The sequence below is a fragment of the Morchella sextelata genome, assembly GCF_020137385.1.
Source record: "Morchella sextelata strain SCLS chromosome Unknown scls_13, whole genome shotgun sequence".
NCBI classification, from domain to species: domain Eukaryota; kingdom Fungi; phylum Ascomycota; class Pezizomycetes; order Pezizales; family Morchellaceae; genus Morchella; species Morchella sextelata.
Window position 1 is genome coordinate 346,320 of NW_025408628.1, and position 18,056 is coordinate 364,375.

The 18,056-nt window shown below is 49.6% G+C and overlaps 7 protein-coding genes across 7 annotated transcripts; 2 read left to right on the plus strand and 5 right to left on the minus strand.

Moving 5' to 3' along the window:
* Window positions 1–3,476: 3,476 nt before the first annotated feature.
* Window positions 3,477–4,221, minus strand: H6S33_002457 (uncharacterized protein; the record flags this gene model as incomplete). The annotated part of the gene is made up of 2 exons (XM_044834310.1): window positions 3,477–4,151; window positions 4,213–4,221. 2 exons carry the CDS (start codon window positions 4,219–4,221, stop codon window positions 3,477–3,479), a joined length of 684 nt encoding a protein of 227 aa, XP_044692618.1.
* A 1,671-nt stretch (window positions 4,222–5,892) lies between these two features.
* Window positions 5,893–6,475, minus strand: H6S33_002458 (uncharacterized protein; the record flags this gene model as incomplete). Its single annotated transcript, XM_044834311.1, has 3 exons — window positions 5,893–5,955; window positions 6,077–6,236; window positions 6,348–6,475. The coding sequence occupies 3 exons, from the start codon at window positions 6,473–6,475 to the stop codon at window positions 5,893–5,895; spliced, it is 351 nt and encodes a 116-aa protein (XP_044692619.1).
* Window positions 6,476–6,789: 314 nt separating this feature from the next.
* Window positions 6,790–7,612, plus strand: H6S33_002459 (uncharacterized protein; the record flags this gene model as incomplete). Its single annotated transcript, XM_044834313.1, has 2 exons — window positions 6,790–7,098; window positions 7,178–7,612. The coding sequence occupies 2 exons, from the start codon at window positions 6,790–6,792 to the stop codon at window positions 7,610–7,612; spliced, it is 744 nt and encodes a 247-aa protein (XP_044692620.1).
* A 743-nt stretch (window positions 7,613–8,355) lies between these two features.
* On the minus strand, window positions 8,356–9,500 carry H6S33_002460 (uncharacterized protein; the record flags this gene model as incomplete). Its single annotated transcript, XM_044834314.1, has 3 exons — window positions 8,356–9,109; window positions 9,185–9,280; window positions 9,331–9,500. The coding sequence occupies 3 exons, from the start codon at window positions 9,498–9,500 to the stop codon at window positions 8,356–8,358; spliced, it is 1,020 nt and encodes a 339-aa protein (XP_044692621.1).
* A 599-nt stretch (window positions 9,501–10,099) lies between these two features.
* Window positions 10,100–11,374, plus strand: H6S33_002461 (uncharacterized protein; the record flags this gene model as incomplete). The annotated part of the gene is made up of 1 exon (XM_044834315.1): window positions 10,100–11,374. The coding sequence occupies one exon, from the start codon at window positions 10,100–10,102 to the stop codon at window positions 11,372–11,374; it is 1,275 nt and encodes a 424-aa protein (XP_044692622.1).
* Window positions 11,375–12,874: 1,500 nt separating this feature from the next.
* Window positions 12,875–13,577, minus strand: H6S33_002462 (uncharacterized protein; the record flags this gene model as incomplete). Its single annotated transcript, XM_044834316.1, has 2 exons — window positions 12,875–13,288; window positions 13,344–13,577. The coding sequence occupies 2 exons, from the start codon at window positions 13,575–13,577 to the stop codon at window positions 12,875–12,877; spliced, it is 648 nt and encodes a 215-aa protein (XP_044692623.1).
* A 1,333-nt stretch (window positions 13,578–14,910) lies between these two features.
* Window positions 14,911–16,925, minus strand: H6S33_002463 (uncharacterized protein; the record flags this gene model as incomplete). Its single annotated transcript, XM_044834317.1, has 4 exons — window positions 14,911–15,465; window positions 15,520–16,125; window positions 16,211–16,499; window positions 16,555–16,925. 4 exons carry the CDS (start codon window positions 16,923–16,925, stop codon window positions 14,911–14,913), a joined length of 1,821 nt encoding a protein of 606 aa, XP_044692624.1.
* Window positions 16,926–18,056: the final 1,131 nt, after the last annotated feature.

An 18,056-nucleotide genomic window follows, 5' to 3' on the forward strand; every position in this document is an offset into this window, starting at 1 on the left:
TAGCACCTCTTGGAAAGGGAAGGGCAATTCTACTAGAATAGCCCGGGTGGTTAATATCCAATGGATATTAGTGTTGAATTTTGTTGGTTTGAATGAGAAGTGTGTTCCCGGTTCTTGCAAGTCCTGACGCGCGAGCAATCAAATGACTGGATTAAATGGGGTACAAGAGTGTGTATTCCTGAAAACAGTCCAGTATTTTCAGAATTGGAACCATACAGGCGTCCCTGAGAACCCCTCAAGATCGCCCCGTCTAGTTATTATGATTCACATAGTTAACGGGAGCACAGTCCGCCATTTGGGATACTATAGCTGCTTGTCCCACAGACATAAACCCAAGGCTCATCGCTTCTACATCACAGCACGATGAGTATGAATCCAGGGCCCAGGGGTAAAAAAACTAAGCACTTGCTTGAATGGGTGTTGCAAACACGCGGGTTGTGAAACCTGCCCCTGCAGTAACATCCCTGACGCACCAATCACCTACAGCCCCTCTTGGCTTGAAAGTCTGCTTCGTCCCATCATTGCACAGATCTGGGACAGATGGAAACAAGATTTGCTCCAAAAATTGCTTCAAGCCGTTATCTTGAAGACTTGAGGTTTTCCATATGCGCTGTATTTAAACGCTTCGTTCCGCTGCCAACGGCTGCTTGCACATTTACCTGCGAAAATTATCATTTATATATACAGTTACTTCCTCTCTCCGCAGCCGCTACTGCGCAGTGTACCAGAGAAATATGGTTTGAAAAAGGGGTGACCCTTGTAGTAGTATTGTGTATTGTACTTTACACTTTGGAAACCCGGCCATCCGAGATTCTCCTGGGCTCCTGAGGTTTAATCTTTGTTACTAGGTTTAAGATAACAGCAGCCGAATATAGGGCATTTGGACAAGGAAGGAACAGGCAACTGCTGATATTGCAATGGTCAATTTTGATAAATTATATTTGCGACAGACACAGCCATGTAAGGAATTGCGGATTCCCACTTTCGATGTTTTGCCTCCTCCTCATTCTAATGACGTCAGCAAAAATCAAACTGCCCAGACGGCCATGAAAAATGTGGAGATTGAACCTAGTTTCGGGCTCCATGATGAGGGATTGGAGTCTTGAAACCGTGAGGGGAAAATAGAGACCGTCTGCTCGGGGAGGAAGATTCCTTCGAAGTTCGGAAGAAGGGCACTCCTCGTACGACTACAGAGTGTCTTTGCCAAGAATCTAATATGCTAAACCCTGTGACATTATTGTCAACTGGTAGGGTACATGCATGTATGTAGCGAATAGGTTACTGCATATTCCTTGTAGACTGACTTTCGTACAGTATGAGGTTGCATCTCCTGTCATTCATATATCAAACGACAAAAATAGAGGACTGATCGCTGCGGCTCTGAGTTAAGGTTTTTGGTTAAGACAACGACAACGAGACCAGACCTTAAGCAGACGTATCTTAGACAGTCAAGCCGATGGATGCTCTGCCAATCATCGGTTCGTTTTATCTCAAATAAGATTTACAGCACGGTGGCTCTTGTATCTTGAGGTCCTAGCTATCAAGCCACACGGGGCCACCCGCACAATGAACCTCAAAGTTACGGTACCCTAATAAACAGTCTAGTATCCGTTAGAATTATGGGCTCTCAGATCCCTTTCTTCCTAGGTAGTCGTTGCGAGTCTCAAGAAACACGCCTGTGCAAGACATCAAAACAGAATCACTTCTTACATATGCCCACTGGATCAGTTTGTCCGTATCGCGGCTGCGCTTGTCCCGTGTCCGTATTAGCTTGCAGGTCTTGCCGGGATGTTGACTATCCGGGGAAGCACGAGGAACAGATTATGGACAAGCTTTCTTCCGAATTCGTCATTTGAATACCAACACCGGAGATGAGGCTTGGGGAATCGCTGGCTAGCCCTAAAAAAAAAGGGTTTCTCCGCTGTGATATATCACTCAATCGCGTATTCTCAAACAGAGCTAAAGCAATTATCATCACTAGAGTACGTGCCTGGAAGAGGTTTAATAGGTCAGTCGAAAACCTTAACGTAAATTTCTGTGCTATCATATCGATATTAGTAACAGGAATTTTGCCCAGATCGACTTGAAGACCTTGCTGAACTGTAATTCTGTTTCAGAAACCTCGCCAATCAGCCAGCACGCCGATATAAAACATCCGGCTATTCAGCTCCTATGCACGTGTAGGGGGACTATCTTTTGCAAGAGACGATCCGGCCTGAGAATACCCTGCAGTTATGTTTGATAATCTGGAAGGCATGTGCGTTATTGGACTGCAATGGTATCGTAAGGGAGTGTAAGAGGGCATGATGTCATTGGTCATGTACTTTTCACTGCCACAAGAGCATGCCATATATCCCAGTATCTACCCTATGTGTCTTGATACCGATGACGTATTTTACCTTAAGATGCCACAATTCATAAAAAATAACAAGTAAGATAGCGAGTGACTACCCGTGAGCCAAGACTAGCTCTCATCCCTCTCTCTCTCTCCTCCTCCCGACATCTTCACTCTCATAACCAACATCTCTTCGAACACCAGGGTACCAAGTCTGGGGAAAAGACTACGCCTGGTAACTTATCACTCTTTTGCCTCTTTTTACATGGGTATGCCAGCGAGAATATTCGCTAGTAGGTATGCTGCATGCATGTCTGTTGAGGTAGTACACATAGATGCAGCAAGGTGTACCTTTTGCTACTATGTACTGAATAAACGTAATCACCAGAAACAAATGCAACTTCTTCCTCTCGCTTCCTTAGGTACCTACACCGCTGTACCCTAGGAGCTCAATCTCCTATCCGTATATATTGGCCGGACCTACCACCGACGCATGTGGTGCCAACTGAAAATTACTTGTAAGTGAAAGAGATATGTGAATTCATGCTGAATTGAAACGCTCTAGTATCGCTAGATGTACTGGAACCCTTATGGAATTTCCTTTTCTTGAATAGAACTCGTGGATCCTGTGTTTGTGGGGTACATATAGCTACTGGTCTCCTTTCCAGTCTCGGAGTTGGGGGCATAACTTTTCAATGATAGATCTACAATGCTGACGTTGTGATATAGGATACCTAGTACTCTATTTACTCACTAACTACCCCAAAATAAAGGATTTCCGATTGCACGTTGAAGCTAGAACGATACGCAGCGCAGCAGCAGAATAAAGAAAGACCGTTAAATATTGTATCCACCGCTCGATTTTATTGCGGCCCTTTCTTCTTATACTCTGCTATTCCTTGGCTAAATTCAGTTGTTGTTTTTAAACTTTTCTTAACGAAAGATAATACGAACCTTATATTTCCAGATCTACCGTTTTGCCCAATTCAAGACGTATCACAAGATATTGTTATCGGATCCTGCAGCTTACGGAGTCAGTTATTACTTTTTTTTTATGGAAATATGGTGAGTACATACCGATGTTATATTCTTTCGTAATTCCCACCGATTTGTATAATACACGGCTGACCACGGATCCCATTCATCCTTTCGAGGGCCGAGCCGGTAGTACTCGGTACCTATCGACCTTAAACTCGATCATTTTTAGCGCTAAGGCACTGATAGTGGCATTCTTTCGAGAATTGCATTCAAGCCAAAACTTCATGTCCAATAGGTTTTGGGAGAATAGCGCCATAATGTGGAATTGACACTCTGATAGATCTAGAGACCCCATCGCCTCGAACAGCGCGCTGAACTCCGGGATGTAGAAACGTTTGAGGGCAATGGCTGCGAGACGATAGTACTCGCCAATGGGGCCGGCTATGCTGTTGTTGAGAGTGGGCTCATGCGCATTGACGCACTGTGTAAAAACGAAGTTGTTGAAGACCAGTCGTCTAAGCTCCCCTGCCATCAAGACAAACTTCTCCCTAAGGAAGGCATCTGGGACTTCTTTTTCGACCTTGTACGGATAAAAATGTATCGGGGTACGTATGCGTCTGGTCACCGCCCGTTGATAGATGAGGATGACCTTTGCATCCTCCCATGAGTCCTCCCCGATGAAATTTTGGACCACTTTGTACTCGATTTGGGCTCTATAACACAAGAAAACAGAATAAAATCCGCGGTTGAGAGCAGCGAATTTATAGAGATCTCCGAGGCTGGAAAAGGCAAAAAGTATAGAAAGTATGTGGTCGTGGGCCAGGCGGCCAATGGGCTGCTATTTTGCAATGTGAGCAATAATCAAAAAAATAGAATCGGGGGATCTTCAAAAGACTTACCATCGACATTTCGGACATCGGCATGAAGTGGGCGCTTTCTAAATCTGTGAGAAAGACAAGAAGCGGGGATGTAAAGTGGTTCTGTTGGTGGTGGTGGATTGGGGTGTAGATGAATGACGGTGACGAGTTGGGAGCAGCTATGGGGCGGGGCACCTCAGTGATGAATGTGCGAGACGTACAACTCCCGCGAAATTTCCTCGAGTGCATGTATGGCTTTGCCGAGTGTGCTATACCAACATTGTCTCACCTTAAAATTGGGGCACATGTATATACCAGAGATACGGAAATTCCTACTACAATAGGTCTATCTACCCATCAGAGTGCCTATAGACAAAATTAAACAAGCGCCTCCACAATTAAGCAATTACCTGTCAAATTTTCAACCAGCGAAGGTCTCGGTGTCCTCATCATCAGTAACCCACCCTTTGTCTCCTCTTCAAAGAACCTTCGATTGCCAATCCCGAGACTCTATATAGATATTATCCAACGAAAAAATTATCCAATTAAAGGCTGCATCAATTTCACCCTTCACCATAATTGAATTAAATATATATAAAAAAAACCCCCTCTTCACCATAATTCACACTGCCCTTGGCTAGCTACTATATATAGGAACCAACCTACGGACTCTCAAATTTCCTTAATTAGACCCCATCATTAATGAGTTATAAATCAATAAATTAATCACATTCATGTACGTAATGACAATCAACAAACACACCTTCATCCATAGTCATTAATCCGAGTGAGAACCGGTGACGCTCAGTTCTTTAGGCGGTATGTACGTTTCAAGCTGTACACCCCCCGACAGCCTAAAATTGATATATCCGACTACCGGTTCCCCCAAGATGAACCTTGGGGGGGGGGGGGGGGGGCGGGGGCTGACTGAGTGGGTCGGGGTGGCCATAGACTATATGTGAATTCCAATATTTAGCTTTAGCACTAGCTAGCTATCCTTGGGCGTAGATACTCAGTGTGATAGCAGTAGATAGCTATAGGACAATGGCGGCTAGGAGCTATATTGAGAAATCGTCGTAAGATTCAATCAATTGAAAGTCTCTTTTATATAGCTTGCCGGCCTAGCTCATCTCACAGAACATGAGAATGCGGTATTGCTAGTAGTTCTATAGCGCTTCGATTCCCGTATACAAATGGTAGAAAGGCCACGAATATGCTAGAATAATACAGATGTTATGATACCAATTGCAATTGACCAGATAAACAAACCAAGATATGTGTTCAAGTTATTGACGAGAGAAGATTGATCTAGTTCTAGAAACTGATTGATACAAAGGCCCCCCATAAAAAGGGCCGACAACTCAAAAGATATGACTTGATAGACTGGCGACTGGCTTAACATGGCAGAGAATACGCAAGTGTAGGTGCCAAGGGTCAATGGCACAGAAATGATCAAAACACGGGTTTACGGAACGGAACATGCAGCTCGATCATTGCCAATTACTCATCTAGCTGGTGGGGAATGTCTAAACAGCATATGTTTTTCTATCCTGTAAGTACCACGGTGAAGCTGTGTACCTATAGAATCAGTACCCCACCACTGATCGCCTACTAACACCCCAATCGTTATCCTCTAAAAAGAAATATTTTGTATCCCCCCCTCCCTCCCTCTAAAAAAATGTACAATATACTCCCTCCTCCCCTCCTCCCCATCTCCCCAAACTACCAAACGGCCTTCTTGACCCCCGGAATATTCCCCTCGCGCGCATTAAGACGGAATTGAAACTACCACACATTAGCCCTCTCCCATTAACCCATCCCCCCCCCTCCCCCCCAAAAAAACTCTCCTCCCCCCATCCCCCCACCCCACCCCAACCCACACCCAGGAATCACAGAGAAAACTCACCCTCGACACCCTAAAATCCCTCATGACACCCCTCCCCTTCCCGCCCATAATGCAGCGGTTCTTAATCTTCATCGGCCGCGTGTTGGTGTCCATCTGCGCCAGCTCGATCATGGCCTTTGTGCGCTGCCTCAGCGGCAGGAGCGTGTTGTGCGAGATGTATCTACCACCACCTCACACCACCATTAGCCTTCTGGGAGCGAGAGAGAGGGGAGGGGGGGGTGAGGGGTGGGGGGTGAGGGGTGAGGGGTGAATTGGGGGAGAGGAAGAGTACTTGAGTGCCTGCCGCGTCTGCTCCGCAGCCGCAAAGGCTTCGCGCTTTGCGTGGTCGCGCAGCGTGCGCACGTTGACGTAGCAGCCGAGCTGGAGGCGCTTGCCGAGGAGGGCGGCGGAAGGGAACATATTGCGTGTGCTGTGTGTGTGCGGTGTGCGGTGTGCGGTGTGAGAGCGGGCGACGGGAGTGGAGTGCTGCTGTGGGAGAGAGTGTCGGAGGTGCCGGGTGTGGCGGGGTGAGGTGAGGTGAGGTTGTGGGATGAAAAGGTGGCGCATGCAGGGGCCGGCCGGGTGTGCGGACTAACGCCTTTTCGAGAGATTGATAAGCAGGGAAATGATTAATTATCTACACCTAGCTACATACATAAAAACCGAGCTCTCCCGGCCACAGCTCTCACCACCACCACCACCACCGCCCAAAACCACCCGCTCACATACGCAAAATGGCCGCACCACTAAAGCTCCTCTTCCTGCACGGCTACACGCAATCCGGCCCTCTCTTCCACGCAAAAACCAAAGCGCTCGAAAAGCTGCTCCTCAAGTCGCTCCCGGCCGGCACAACACTCACCTTCCCGACGGCGCCGCACCTGCTCAAGCTCTCCGACCTGCCCGGCCACACGCCCGCCAGCAACGAGGGCGGCGAGGAGCAGAGCGCGGACAACTGGGCGTGGTGGCGGCGCAACGATGCGACGGGGGAGTACACGGGGCTGGACGAGACGTGGGCGTTCTTGAGTAAGCTGCTGGACAGCGAGGTTAGTTCTCTCTTCTCGATGCCGGAGCAGTGGCTAGTAGGCTGTGTGAGGACTAATTGCAGTACGTGTGAACCACCAGGGCCCCTTCGACGGCTGCATCGGCTTCTCGCAAGGCGGCGCCCTCACCTCCCTCCTCGCCTCCCTCCTCGAGCCCTCGCACGCCCCCTCCCGCCCCGCCGCCTTCACAACACCCCACCCGCCCTTCCGCTTCGGCATCGTGTACAGCGGCTTCCGCGCGCCCGGCCCGCGCTACGACTACTTCTACGAGCCCAAGATCGCCACGCCGACGCTGCACTTTATCGGCTCGCTGGACACGGTCGTGGATGAGGCGCGAAGCCTCGCGTTGGTCCAGGAGTATGCCGGGGAGCCGAGGGTCGTGTATCATCCCGGCGGACACTATTTGCCCGCGGGGAAGCAGTTTGCGAATGTGGCGGTCGGGTTTGTGAGGGAGCATATGAAGCCGGTGGAGGTGGTGGAGGAGGTGGGGGTGGAGGATATGGATGTGCCGTTTTGATTTGAGGTATACTTGGGTTGGTTGGATAGATAGATCTTAGATATACAGAAATAGAATATATACCGCTTGATACATATGTGGAAACTGGACTGCAAAAAGGTGTTGAATAATTGTAGTCCTGAGCACTGCCAATGATTATTTAGAAACCCTAACCCACGGTCAATGGTCCGGTGAGCAGGAATGCCCGCCCGACCACGAGTTAGTTCCACAACGAAGTGTCTCTGGACAACGTGGCTGTGCCAGGCCAAGGGCCTTTTATCCAGAGAGATCACCCCTCTCATCCAACCATCCTTCTCAGCTTCCATCTCTCTGATCTTTAGAGGTATGACATCACACATATACAGCGTCTACGCCCTTCAGCTATCCCATCTCTCTGGTTTGCATCATCCTCTCCCATGTGTGCTCGACGATGGCTTCTCTTCTGAAGCGGATGGTTTGGGACACTTCAAGCTCACCTCCTACTGGTCAGATTCGTCTGGGGCCAATGTTTGTCTGGGATGGCTGCTCTGGAATGTTAATCAGCCGGCTTGGCTACATCTCTGCAGGGAAGACGAGATCCGGGATCAATCGATAGCTATTATTTTTGCGGCACAGGATATCACTCGTACTCTCAACCTCACACCAACACTTCTCCAAACAATGCCAATCACGACATATAAGGTATCCAAAACTAAAACTACAAAAACCCACCACAACCCAGGCCCACACCCCCTCACCTCACCACACCAATACCACACCCACCACTACTTCCTAAACAGCCCCAAAACCGGCCCCACCACAAACAGCACCCACAGATCCCACCACATATGCACCCACTTCCTAACCGCCGCCTCACGATTCAGCGCCCTCACAAGCCTCCTCGAAAACACCTCCACCTCCTCCATCTCGCCCACACCCATCTCCATCACGCCCCCACTGCCCCTCGGCGCCACACACAGACTCCTCCCCATCACCCCCCGCTCACACACGAACCTCGCCGCCGCCTCCACCACATCCTCCACCAGCGCCCTCTCCAGCCCCACCAGCATCATCCGCCCACCCAGCGGCAAAATCGGCGTATCCACAAAATACGGACACACAATATTCATCCGCACCCCGTCGCGCGCGGACGGATACAGCCTTAGCGAGCGGAAGAAGCCGAGGACCGCGTGCTTGCTCGCGGAGTACACCGCCATCGCGGGGCCGGCGGCGAACGAGGCGAGGCTGCCGAGGAAGAGGAGGTGGCGGTCCTGGCCTGCGGGCGTGCTCTTGAGGTGGTGGAGGGCGAGGCGGGCGGTGAAGATTGCGCCCTTGATGTTGACGTCGATTGTTGTTGTCGGTGGCTCTGGCGGGTCGGTGTCGGGGGACCCGGTGGGGGACTCGAAGTGGCCGATCTCGCCGACGCCGGCGTTGGCGATTATGGTGTTGAGGTGGCCGGAGGGGGAGAGGGCGAGGGCGGAGCGGAAGAAGGCGCATTGGGAGGGGTAGGAGACGACGTCGACGTGGAGGAAGTGCAGGCTGTGGAGCAGGCAGACAGAGGTGAGTATACATGCACCCTTCCATCTAAACCGAGGGCAATTGGGCGATATATACTTCTCATTCCCCGTCGACTCCCGCAGGTCCTTGATCAGCGCCTCGCCGCGCGCCGTGTTTACATCCCCTATCACCACCGTCGCGCTTTCACAATCGCTACCTGTCAGAGGATACACCACTACAACACACTGACAGTGCAGGCATACCCGAGCGGTGCGAACCGACGCAGCATACCCTCGCCGATACCGCTGGCGCCGCCGGTAATCACGATGGTGCTGCCCTGGACGGTGCTCTCGTCGTACGGCTTGCTCAGGTCAATGGGCGCCTGCGAGTACAGGACTTCGTCGGGCGTGAGGCCGAAGGGGTGGGTTGACATTTTGTGTGGTATGGTATGGTATGGTATGGTACGGTATGTGTATTAAGGTTGTTAGATTTGTGAGATATGGTATCAGAGATGTTCAAACTGGCAATTAGAGAGAGTTATAGAATTCAGAAGGGCTCAAGTGTCAAGAGATACTGAAGATAAGGGGGAAGAGAGGAGAGAGGTGAGGGATTTTCATTCATGGCTGGCTGGAGGCTGGAGCTTAAGAGTAGAGCTGAGAGGAGCCGGCCGGCCACGGCCATATCTGGGGGGGAAGAAGAAAATCTGCATATGATTTGATTGCATATGATTGTGGGTGTCCCTGGGCCGCTCAATCCCTGGGCCCCTGCATGGGGCATCAATTTTGGCAGCTGACAGTGTAGCTGAGCTTGATGGCTGAGGATGGAGGGAGGTGTGCAGATGGATCAGATTAGATTAGATTAGACAGCTAGATTCAGCGCTAGATTGCGATAAGATAAGAGATAGCAGACCGCTGAGGGCAGCAACGACCGAGTGAGATCTGACGACACAGAAGTTCCATTGTTACTGGAGACAGCAATTGCCCTATCTAACTAACTGCAGAACCCAACACTCAACACCCCCCAATTGCAGCAATGTCGATGGCCTCCAGAGCTGTCCCCAGGGCCCGTCTCCCTCTCCCTCTCCCTCTCCCTCTCCTGCTCCGCCCGCCGACCGCCCGCCCGCTCTCCTTCCTGCAACCGCACACCCGCCGCCCCCGCCTCCCCTACCTCCTCCGCCGCCACGCCCCGCCGCAAACCACGCCCCTCCCCCGCCTCACGCTCCACAACACCGGCAACCACCCGCGCCTCATCTCCGACAAGACGCGCGAATACCTGCTCCGCGAGTCCCTCATCGCCGCCCGCATCGTCGTCGTCGGCTACACCGCAATCTTCGCCACAACCGTCCTCGCCTTCGCCGGCGCCATGCTCTACGTCGAAAGCACGCACCCAACACCGCCCGCGCTGCCCCGCACCGCCCGCCTCGGGATCACCTTCGCCCGCGTGCTCCAGCGCTTCACGAGCCAGACATGGCTCGCCGTCGAGGTCCTCCGCGACACGGTGCAGCGCATGCCGGCCTGGGAGGGCCAGAGCGCGCAGTGGCGGCGCGGGTACATCACGGCCATGAAGCTCCTTGCCGAGCTCCTCGAGGAGGAGGATCAGTATGCCGAGGCGCGCGAGTGGTATCAGCGCATCCTGGACACGCCGCGGGAGAGCGACGATGCGGAGTGGGCGGACCTCAAGGTCGCTGCTGCGCTCCGGGCTAGCAGCATTGCGGCCTTTATGGGTGATCTGGAGGGCGCGGAGAAGGCGCTGAGGAAGGGTGTTGAGTGTACGGTGCCGCCGGGGGACTCGGAGGTGTTTCCGGGGTCGGTGGACGGGTTGAAGGCGCTGACGGAGCTGGGCGTGTTTTATGCGCGCTGTGGGAGGGAGCCAGAGGCGTTGGAGATCTTTACGAGGGTGTTGGCGGCAAGGAGGAGGGTGCCGCCGCCGGCTGACCCGGCTGATTCAAAGGCTGCGGAGGCGGTCAGTGATCCGTGTGCGGAGGCTGTGACGATGGCTTACATTGGGGAGGTCATGTTTTCCATGGGGGACCGCCAGCAGGGAGTTGCGTGGAGTAAAGAAGCGTATGATCGGAGTGAGCCATTGGCGCAGTTGCGAGGAAAGTGCAAGGAGTGTGCGTTGGTTGCAGCAAAGAACATCGCTGCTATGATTGAGCTTATGGAAGAGGGGCAGAAGGAACAGAAGGAGAAAAAGAGCAGGTGGAGCTTGTTTTCGGGGGCCAGTGGAGCGGAAGAGAAGGAGAATTTGGAAGAGTGGGAGAACAGGGCCTTGAGGCTGGAAAGTATTCGGGCCACGAAAGGGGCTTAGACCTGGTAATTGTATAACATGGGAATATCCCCTCGCCGTGAAAATATTTTAATTCTGTGGGAATAATATTCCCGGTGTTCTGGCGTTTCTGCTTCTTCTGGGTCCATATTTTATCTGCTTCTCTTCTTAATAACCCACTTGTAATGAGCCTATCTGTCAACCAAGAGCATAGGTGAATGAACATTTACCAATATGAATTATATTACCGGGGAGATGCCGAGAGCAAAATTCCTCAGTATGATATTCCTATTAAACGTCGAATGACAGTTCATGCGATTCCAAAATGATAGCCAGCCTAACCTCACATCCAATCGAAATCAGATAGTAGACACTTTGCATGTTGATATTGAGAAACCTATATATATCTGGTTCTCTGATAATATAACGAGGATCTGCTCAATTAGCCAGATAATTCGGTCTTAGATACTCCTACTCGAATCCCTCGCATTACTTTTTCACCGACTAAACAGAGCTATGCTATCGATACCTTAGCCTTGCAAGACAGCACCCACAATCCATCCAGTGTAGGAGGTGTTTCTGGAGAAGTAGTAATGATGATGGTTGAATTAGGAGGTTCGGAGGGAACCTCCTTAAGTACTCTACTGGTGTGTCATAGTGACTACACGTCTCCTCTAGCTCTGCCACGACATCCGTAACTACTATTGTACACATTGCTATAGCTATTAACGGCTCCCTACATCCAGTACCATAGTATCGATATTATGTTGCAGTAGCGAGCTCTCTTTCTCTTGACTGGACAAATCCCACCAGATATTCACTTCTATAACGTACATGCACATATTAGTAGCTACATGTAATTTCAATGCTAGAACTTACCAGTTAATTCTCAGCACACGGACTCCAAATCATTTTAAATGGTCTTAACAAACCCCAAGAAATCGGCTCTGTACGAGCTATAGTAACATCCCATAGAATATCGGTCCCGTAGATGTATACGGTCATATTCTAAGCGAAGTTGTTAGCAAAGCAGCAGTTAATTTATGTGTTAATATCCAATGGTCGACTTGAACCCATTAACCCAGGGCCTATAGTGGGCCTATAGTGGAGCCCGTTCTGCATATAGTGGACAGCATAGAATACGATATATGGCCCGGTCGAGTCTACATGCTCGACGGATCCAATTGCTCGAGTACGTAGGTACTTACTAGTAGCCATGATACATGTATTACTACATGTAAGTAGTACCGTGCATGAGTTTCAATACATATTAGATAGAGATACATGCAAGGTGAGAAAGGTGTATATCAATGGAAAGGTGGATGGTTTACTTACGTTGGTATTTACATGTAGTACATGTATTTGACCATGTTTTCTCTCCCCGCAATCCTAGCAGAAGGCGTCTATCATATGTGGTTAAAACTTCTTAAACGTGTTCACCCAAGACTATAGTATATAAAGTTGTTTGATAGTTTTTTATTATTATTTCTTTCTAGACACACAAGCATTACAAAGAACATTCCGCAAATGTGAAAACGGGCCCTATCCGCACGTCACCTTACTCATCTGGAGCCAGGTGTTTTCCTTCACCTGCTCCCTTCTGCCCGCCGCATCCACAACGACCACATCCACATCCACCTCCTCTTCGCTCGGCTCCTCCAACGCCTCAAACTGGCTCTTCACCAGCGTCGCCTCGAAAAAGTGGCCCTTCCTCCCCTTGACCCGCTCCATCACAACCTCGCTCGTCAAGCGCAGATAAACGAACCTCACTTGCACATCATCGCTCACATTCCTCATGACATCGCGGTACTTCTTCTTGAGACACGAGCAGGCAACCACAGCCCCTCCCGGAGTGGCAACCGCAGCATCACGGAGAGCTTTGAGCCAGCCCCACCGGTCATCGTCCGTGAGCGGTATGCCGGCACTCATCTTTTTGATATTCGCTGGGGGGTGAAACTGCACGAGCTGTCAGCACTACGCCAACCATAGAGAGCTAGCTAGGGAACATTACATCGTCGCCTTCGATATAGAGGAGGTTGAGCTTCGCTGAGAGGAAGGAGGCAATGGTGGATTTTCCGCAGCCGCCTGGGCCAATAATATACCATATAGTGCGCATGACTGGTGTTTGAGAATTTGGGGATTCCATGTCGTTGTTATCACTGCTATTAATGCTCGTGATGGTGGGCTCTAGGAGCTGCCGCATAAGTAGGTTCGAGTGACATCGTGTGATTCTATTGCGGGACATGGAATCATTGGGGTTCACGATGATGCATGAGGGCAGATAATGACTCTCTATAAACGAAGAAACAAAGCATATACATTCCTATCTGGATTCTGTGCGGAGCATTAACCCCCACGCATCTTAACCTATAAATTCGCCAATATATAGAACAGAAATTCATCAGCCGCGTCTGGATGTCGCACGGCTTACAACTACCATTGGAGATAGTTCTATAGTCTGCTCTCAAACCATCTCCCAGCCCTGCACTCCACGAGCTCGGCTAATGATAATTCCCGAGTGGTCAGCAAGAAAAAAAAATTAGGTTGGGACATTGGAATATAGGCTACTTTGAGACGATACGGGTACCTACAGACTGTTTGCGCGACGCACAGTCCTTGAAATTCTAAACGAGTGACTGCACGGCACAGTGGGGGAAGTTGGTGCAATACCCCCTACAGCCTCCCCCCCACTCTTGTAAGACTCTAAGTCTTAAAATCCTGACGCTTGTATTAAACTTCTCTGCTGAGGGAGTACATCGGGAGAAATCATCAGGCATCACTCGCATATAGAAACCCGCGCTAAGCCATATCCTTATCCCTGTCTAGTTTATATAACGTTAGTAACCCTGTAGGTGGTCGGCGCTATTGCGGCATCCCAGCACACAAAGTGTTTAAGACTTGCTAGAAACGAAACAACAAGCGCTAATAGCTCAGTTGGGAGAGCGTCAGACTGAAGTTGATCAGTCACAAATCTGAAGGTCACCCGTTCGATCCGGGTTTGGCGCATTGCATTTTTTTCCTACTCTTCCTTCTTGAATCGTCAAAATTACTATTATATGAACTTGCTCATATAGGCATAGCACGGGTGAAAAGTAACAAACCGGTTCGTTTTAGGTCTTAGTCGTCTACCACGCCATCTTAACACGCTACTATTTTCTTCTACCCGTATCCAATTCAGTTCAAAAATTGCTTTTTTTTTCCTTGCTACATAAAACTTTCATGCCCCCGAAACTCAATGCATCGTATGCCACATATTGATCCCTAAATAACCAAACTTACAAGAAGAAGAAGAAAATCAAACCTGCGCCTAAGAAATGAATTGAAAAAAGAATAAAAAAGCAATCAACGCCATAAACTTGAACACCCGGGTCCTGCCCTTACGAAAAGTGCAGACGAAAACTACAAACGAAAACGCGCCCGCCCGTCCGCCCGCCCGAGAAATGAACATGGGGCCATGAAAAAACAAAGCTCCCGAAAAATTACTAAAGCAGTAAAATGCATACAATAAAAGCTAAAAAGAAAAAAAAAATAAAAAATAAAATAAAAGAAATGTCTTAGGAAAAATGCAACGGCAGTTATTACGGAAACAGTTCGCGAGCAACTTTACTCAAGTCTGATAAGGCCAATTCCTCAGTCCTTGATTGCACCCAATCCTCAGTACGCAACAGGGGCCCATTTAGCGAGAATCGTAAAAACCCGTAGTCTTCAGCAAAGTCCGGATCTTTTGCAGCAAGCTCTCTGCAGCCGCTGAACTCGAGGTATTGAAGTGCAATTAAGCTGGCCCAGATGCCGTTGCGGGCCCATTTGCGGATGTCTGGGAGCATGAGGGACTGTTCGTGTTGCTGAAGGGTCGAAAGTGGAATGCCTATTGTCCTGGAGAAGGATTCGTTGAGCTCTAGAAACATACTCGACGAGTTTCGGAGCTGATCATCGAGTTCGTGGACGAGAGTGCGGGGGTCTACTGGTACTAGCTGTCTCTGTTGCAGCTTGAAGGGCGAGGTATTGTGCGGGGAATATTGTGGTGTTGATGGAGGTGTTAGAAGCATTGATTTGGTTGAGGATGAGGTTGCTGAAGCTCGTCGGGGGATGTTGACGACAGCTGCCCGGGTTGGTGATACGGCTTGAGCAGTCTCCTAAATTAGATCTTAGCACTGGAATATGGGACGAAAGATCGGTGAGAAACGTACCACAGAGGAATCATAGAAGGTTCCAACGGTTAAACGAGGTGTATGAGGTCCATCCGAAAGTTCCCCTTCAGAGTAAAAGACTTCGTTTGAGTCTTCAGGATCCGAATCGTCATACCAGGTAAACCGAGAGGACACATAGGAATCCATTGAATCTCGAACTCTTGTCCACTCTGCAACTAACTCCATCGACGGAACGCTCTCTAAGCAGTCGTAGAAGATCTCCTCCCCCTCCACTTCCTCTTCCTTTTCGTTGTCGGCTTCGTCCTCCTCTCCATACACATACGTTCCTTCCACCCCATACACCTCACCTTCCTCCATGTCTTCATCCTCCTGATCACCGTAGTTACTTCCATTATCGCTTTCGGCAAAAAGGAACGACCGCCCCGCAAAGTGATCATCATCATCGTCGTCTTCAGCATCGCACCATGTTATTCCTGTAGTGCAGCTCCGAGATTCGTAGTCCTGGTAACTCGGAGTGTGACACTCCGATACATCTGTCCCATCATTCTGGAAACACTCGCTAAAATCTGTAAACCCTCCCTCCGATTCCGAATCGTGATCTGAAAAATTCTCGGTAAAGAAGGTGAGCTGGAAATCGTCGTTTCCCTGTTACGTGTTCAATATCAGCCGCTGGACCAAACTGAAATTCCCTAAAACATATGTATAGAAGATAGCTATCATAGACACTTACTGGAACAACTGGCTCATTAACTTCGATTGTCGCTGTATTTAATTCGATATCCGTGCTTATCGAGTGTGAATCGGAACGCACATCCAGGATCTGGCCAGGCATGGCCGACTCAACGTTGAAGGAAAATATCGTAGCGTTTTCCACTGGATACATCTCATGAGCTCTTGTCACCATTCCCCCCTTTAGGGACGAAGGAAGAGGAACGGAGAGGTGGACAGCATTTTCTTCGACAACTGTTTCATAAATGTAGCTGGCATACACGTCAGAAGGTGCTTCCGGTTGCTGCTGGCTGCAGCAGATAAATAAAGGAACATGCGGATCGGAAGAACAGAGACAACACCAACCGAATAAATATGACCGCGTCCTTTCCAGCCTCCACACGCCCAACGTTACACTGGAAGAACGAGCCGAAATGTAATATATTCGAGCATTTTCTAGGCTCGAGTCGCTCTTCGGGATCCCCCGATATCAATTTGTCGGTACACCTTTCGATACTACAATCGATGAAAGTTACAGAAGAGTCTTCGGCGAGACGACAGTGGAACACCGCATCTGCAAAGTCGTTCTGGGATGTATTCTGGAACAAGAACCCCAGGGATACAAGGTTTCGAAGTCCATGTATTGACACCTCAACAGAGCAATGGATAAGTGAAGCCGGGCAAGCCGTACCCCTCTCGTCGTAGAGTCCGGTGAAAGGCATATTACTTAGGGCCATTGTATATATTCCTTCTCCCGGAAAAAACAAGCTCAGGCTGATCGGAACTCTCGAGGAAATGCAGGTAAAAAGAGTGAATATCACCGGAAGAAACCCTTTGCTTGCTACGTTTGACTCGACAGCACAGAAGGAAAAAAATAAATGTCCAAGTCACTGCAGTTCCCATCGCAAGGAGTCGGGACAGGTTTCTTATACATTTGCCTCAACCAGGCCGCAAAGAGAGATGATTGCGGCATCAATAGTTCCTACCCACCACTTGGAGCACTGCAAGGGCCATTGAGCGCGAGACGGCGAATCGCACCAAGCAAAGTGGAGATCACAAAGGCTACCCCGCAAGAGTTTTTTCACCGTAAGCTGCAAGACAGATTGGAGGTTGGGTTTTGTGTGTGGACCAGCCAGCTGCTCGACATCAACAACGCCCCCAGACCCCTGTTCTCGATTTGGATTGGTCCCAGCTTAGAACCTGTCGGTGTTCTCGGTAACCATCCCAGAAAAAGCCACACGCCGATCTTTCGGTGCAAGGTTTCTTCAAACGTTCTTACCATGATACGATGCAAGGCAGCAAACCGTGAAACAATAGAGTATATCTACCTACTCTCGTGAGGTATTGATCCCCTTCATATATTTACTTTGCCTTACGGGCCGAAATATCATCCACTGAAGGCATTGTGCAATGTACACATCCTCTAGGCTTCCTTTGTGGTAAATGCCCTATCGAGCGTAAGTTGAAGTTGTGCGCACAAAAAAGAAGACGTGAGCACGGAAATTGCTCGTTCTATGAATACTGTAAACGAAACAAAGTGTTTGAACGTAATTTGTCGGAAGGCAAAGTTGCCTAGGAAACGTGCGTTATTGTCATCGCGCTTAATAGAGTCTTGATGTTGGTGGCTTTTCCAACAGAGACAGACAGGCGCTGGGGCCTCACCTTAAACGTTTAGTTCCTGGAGGCTGGCTGCCAAATGGAGTGTTGAATACTTGAAGGCAACACAGACCAGCCAGATTTGGAGTCTAACTGGTGTGTCTCATAGCCAAAAGTAGCATGGCTACTAAAAGCAATGACCAAGACTTAGCAGCTGCGCAGCCCTACATACCCACGCCGCATCAAAATCAAAGCTTTCAAAAACACTTTCT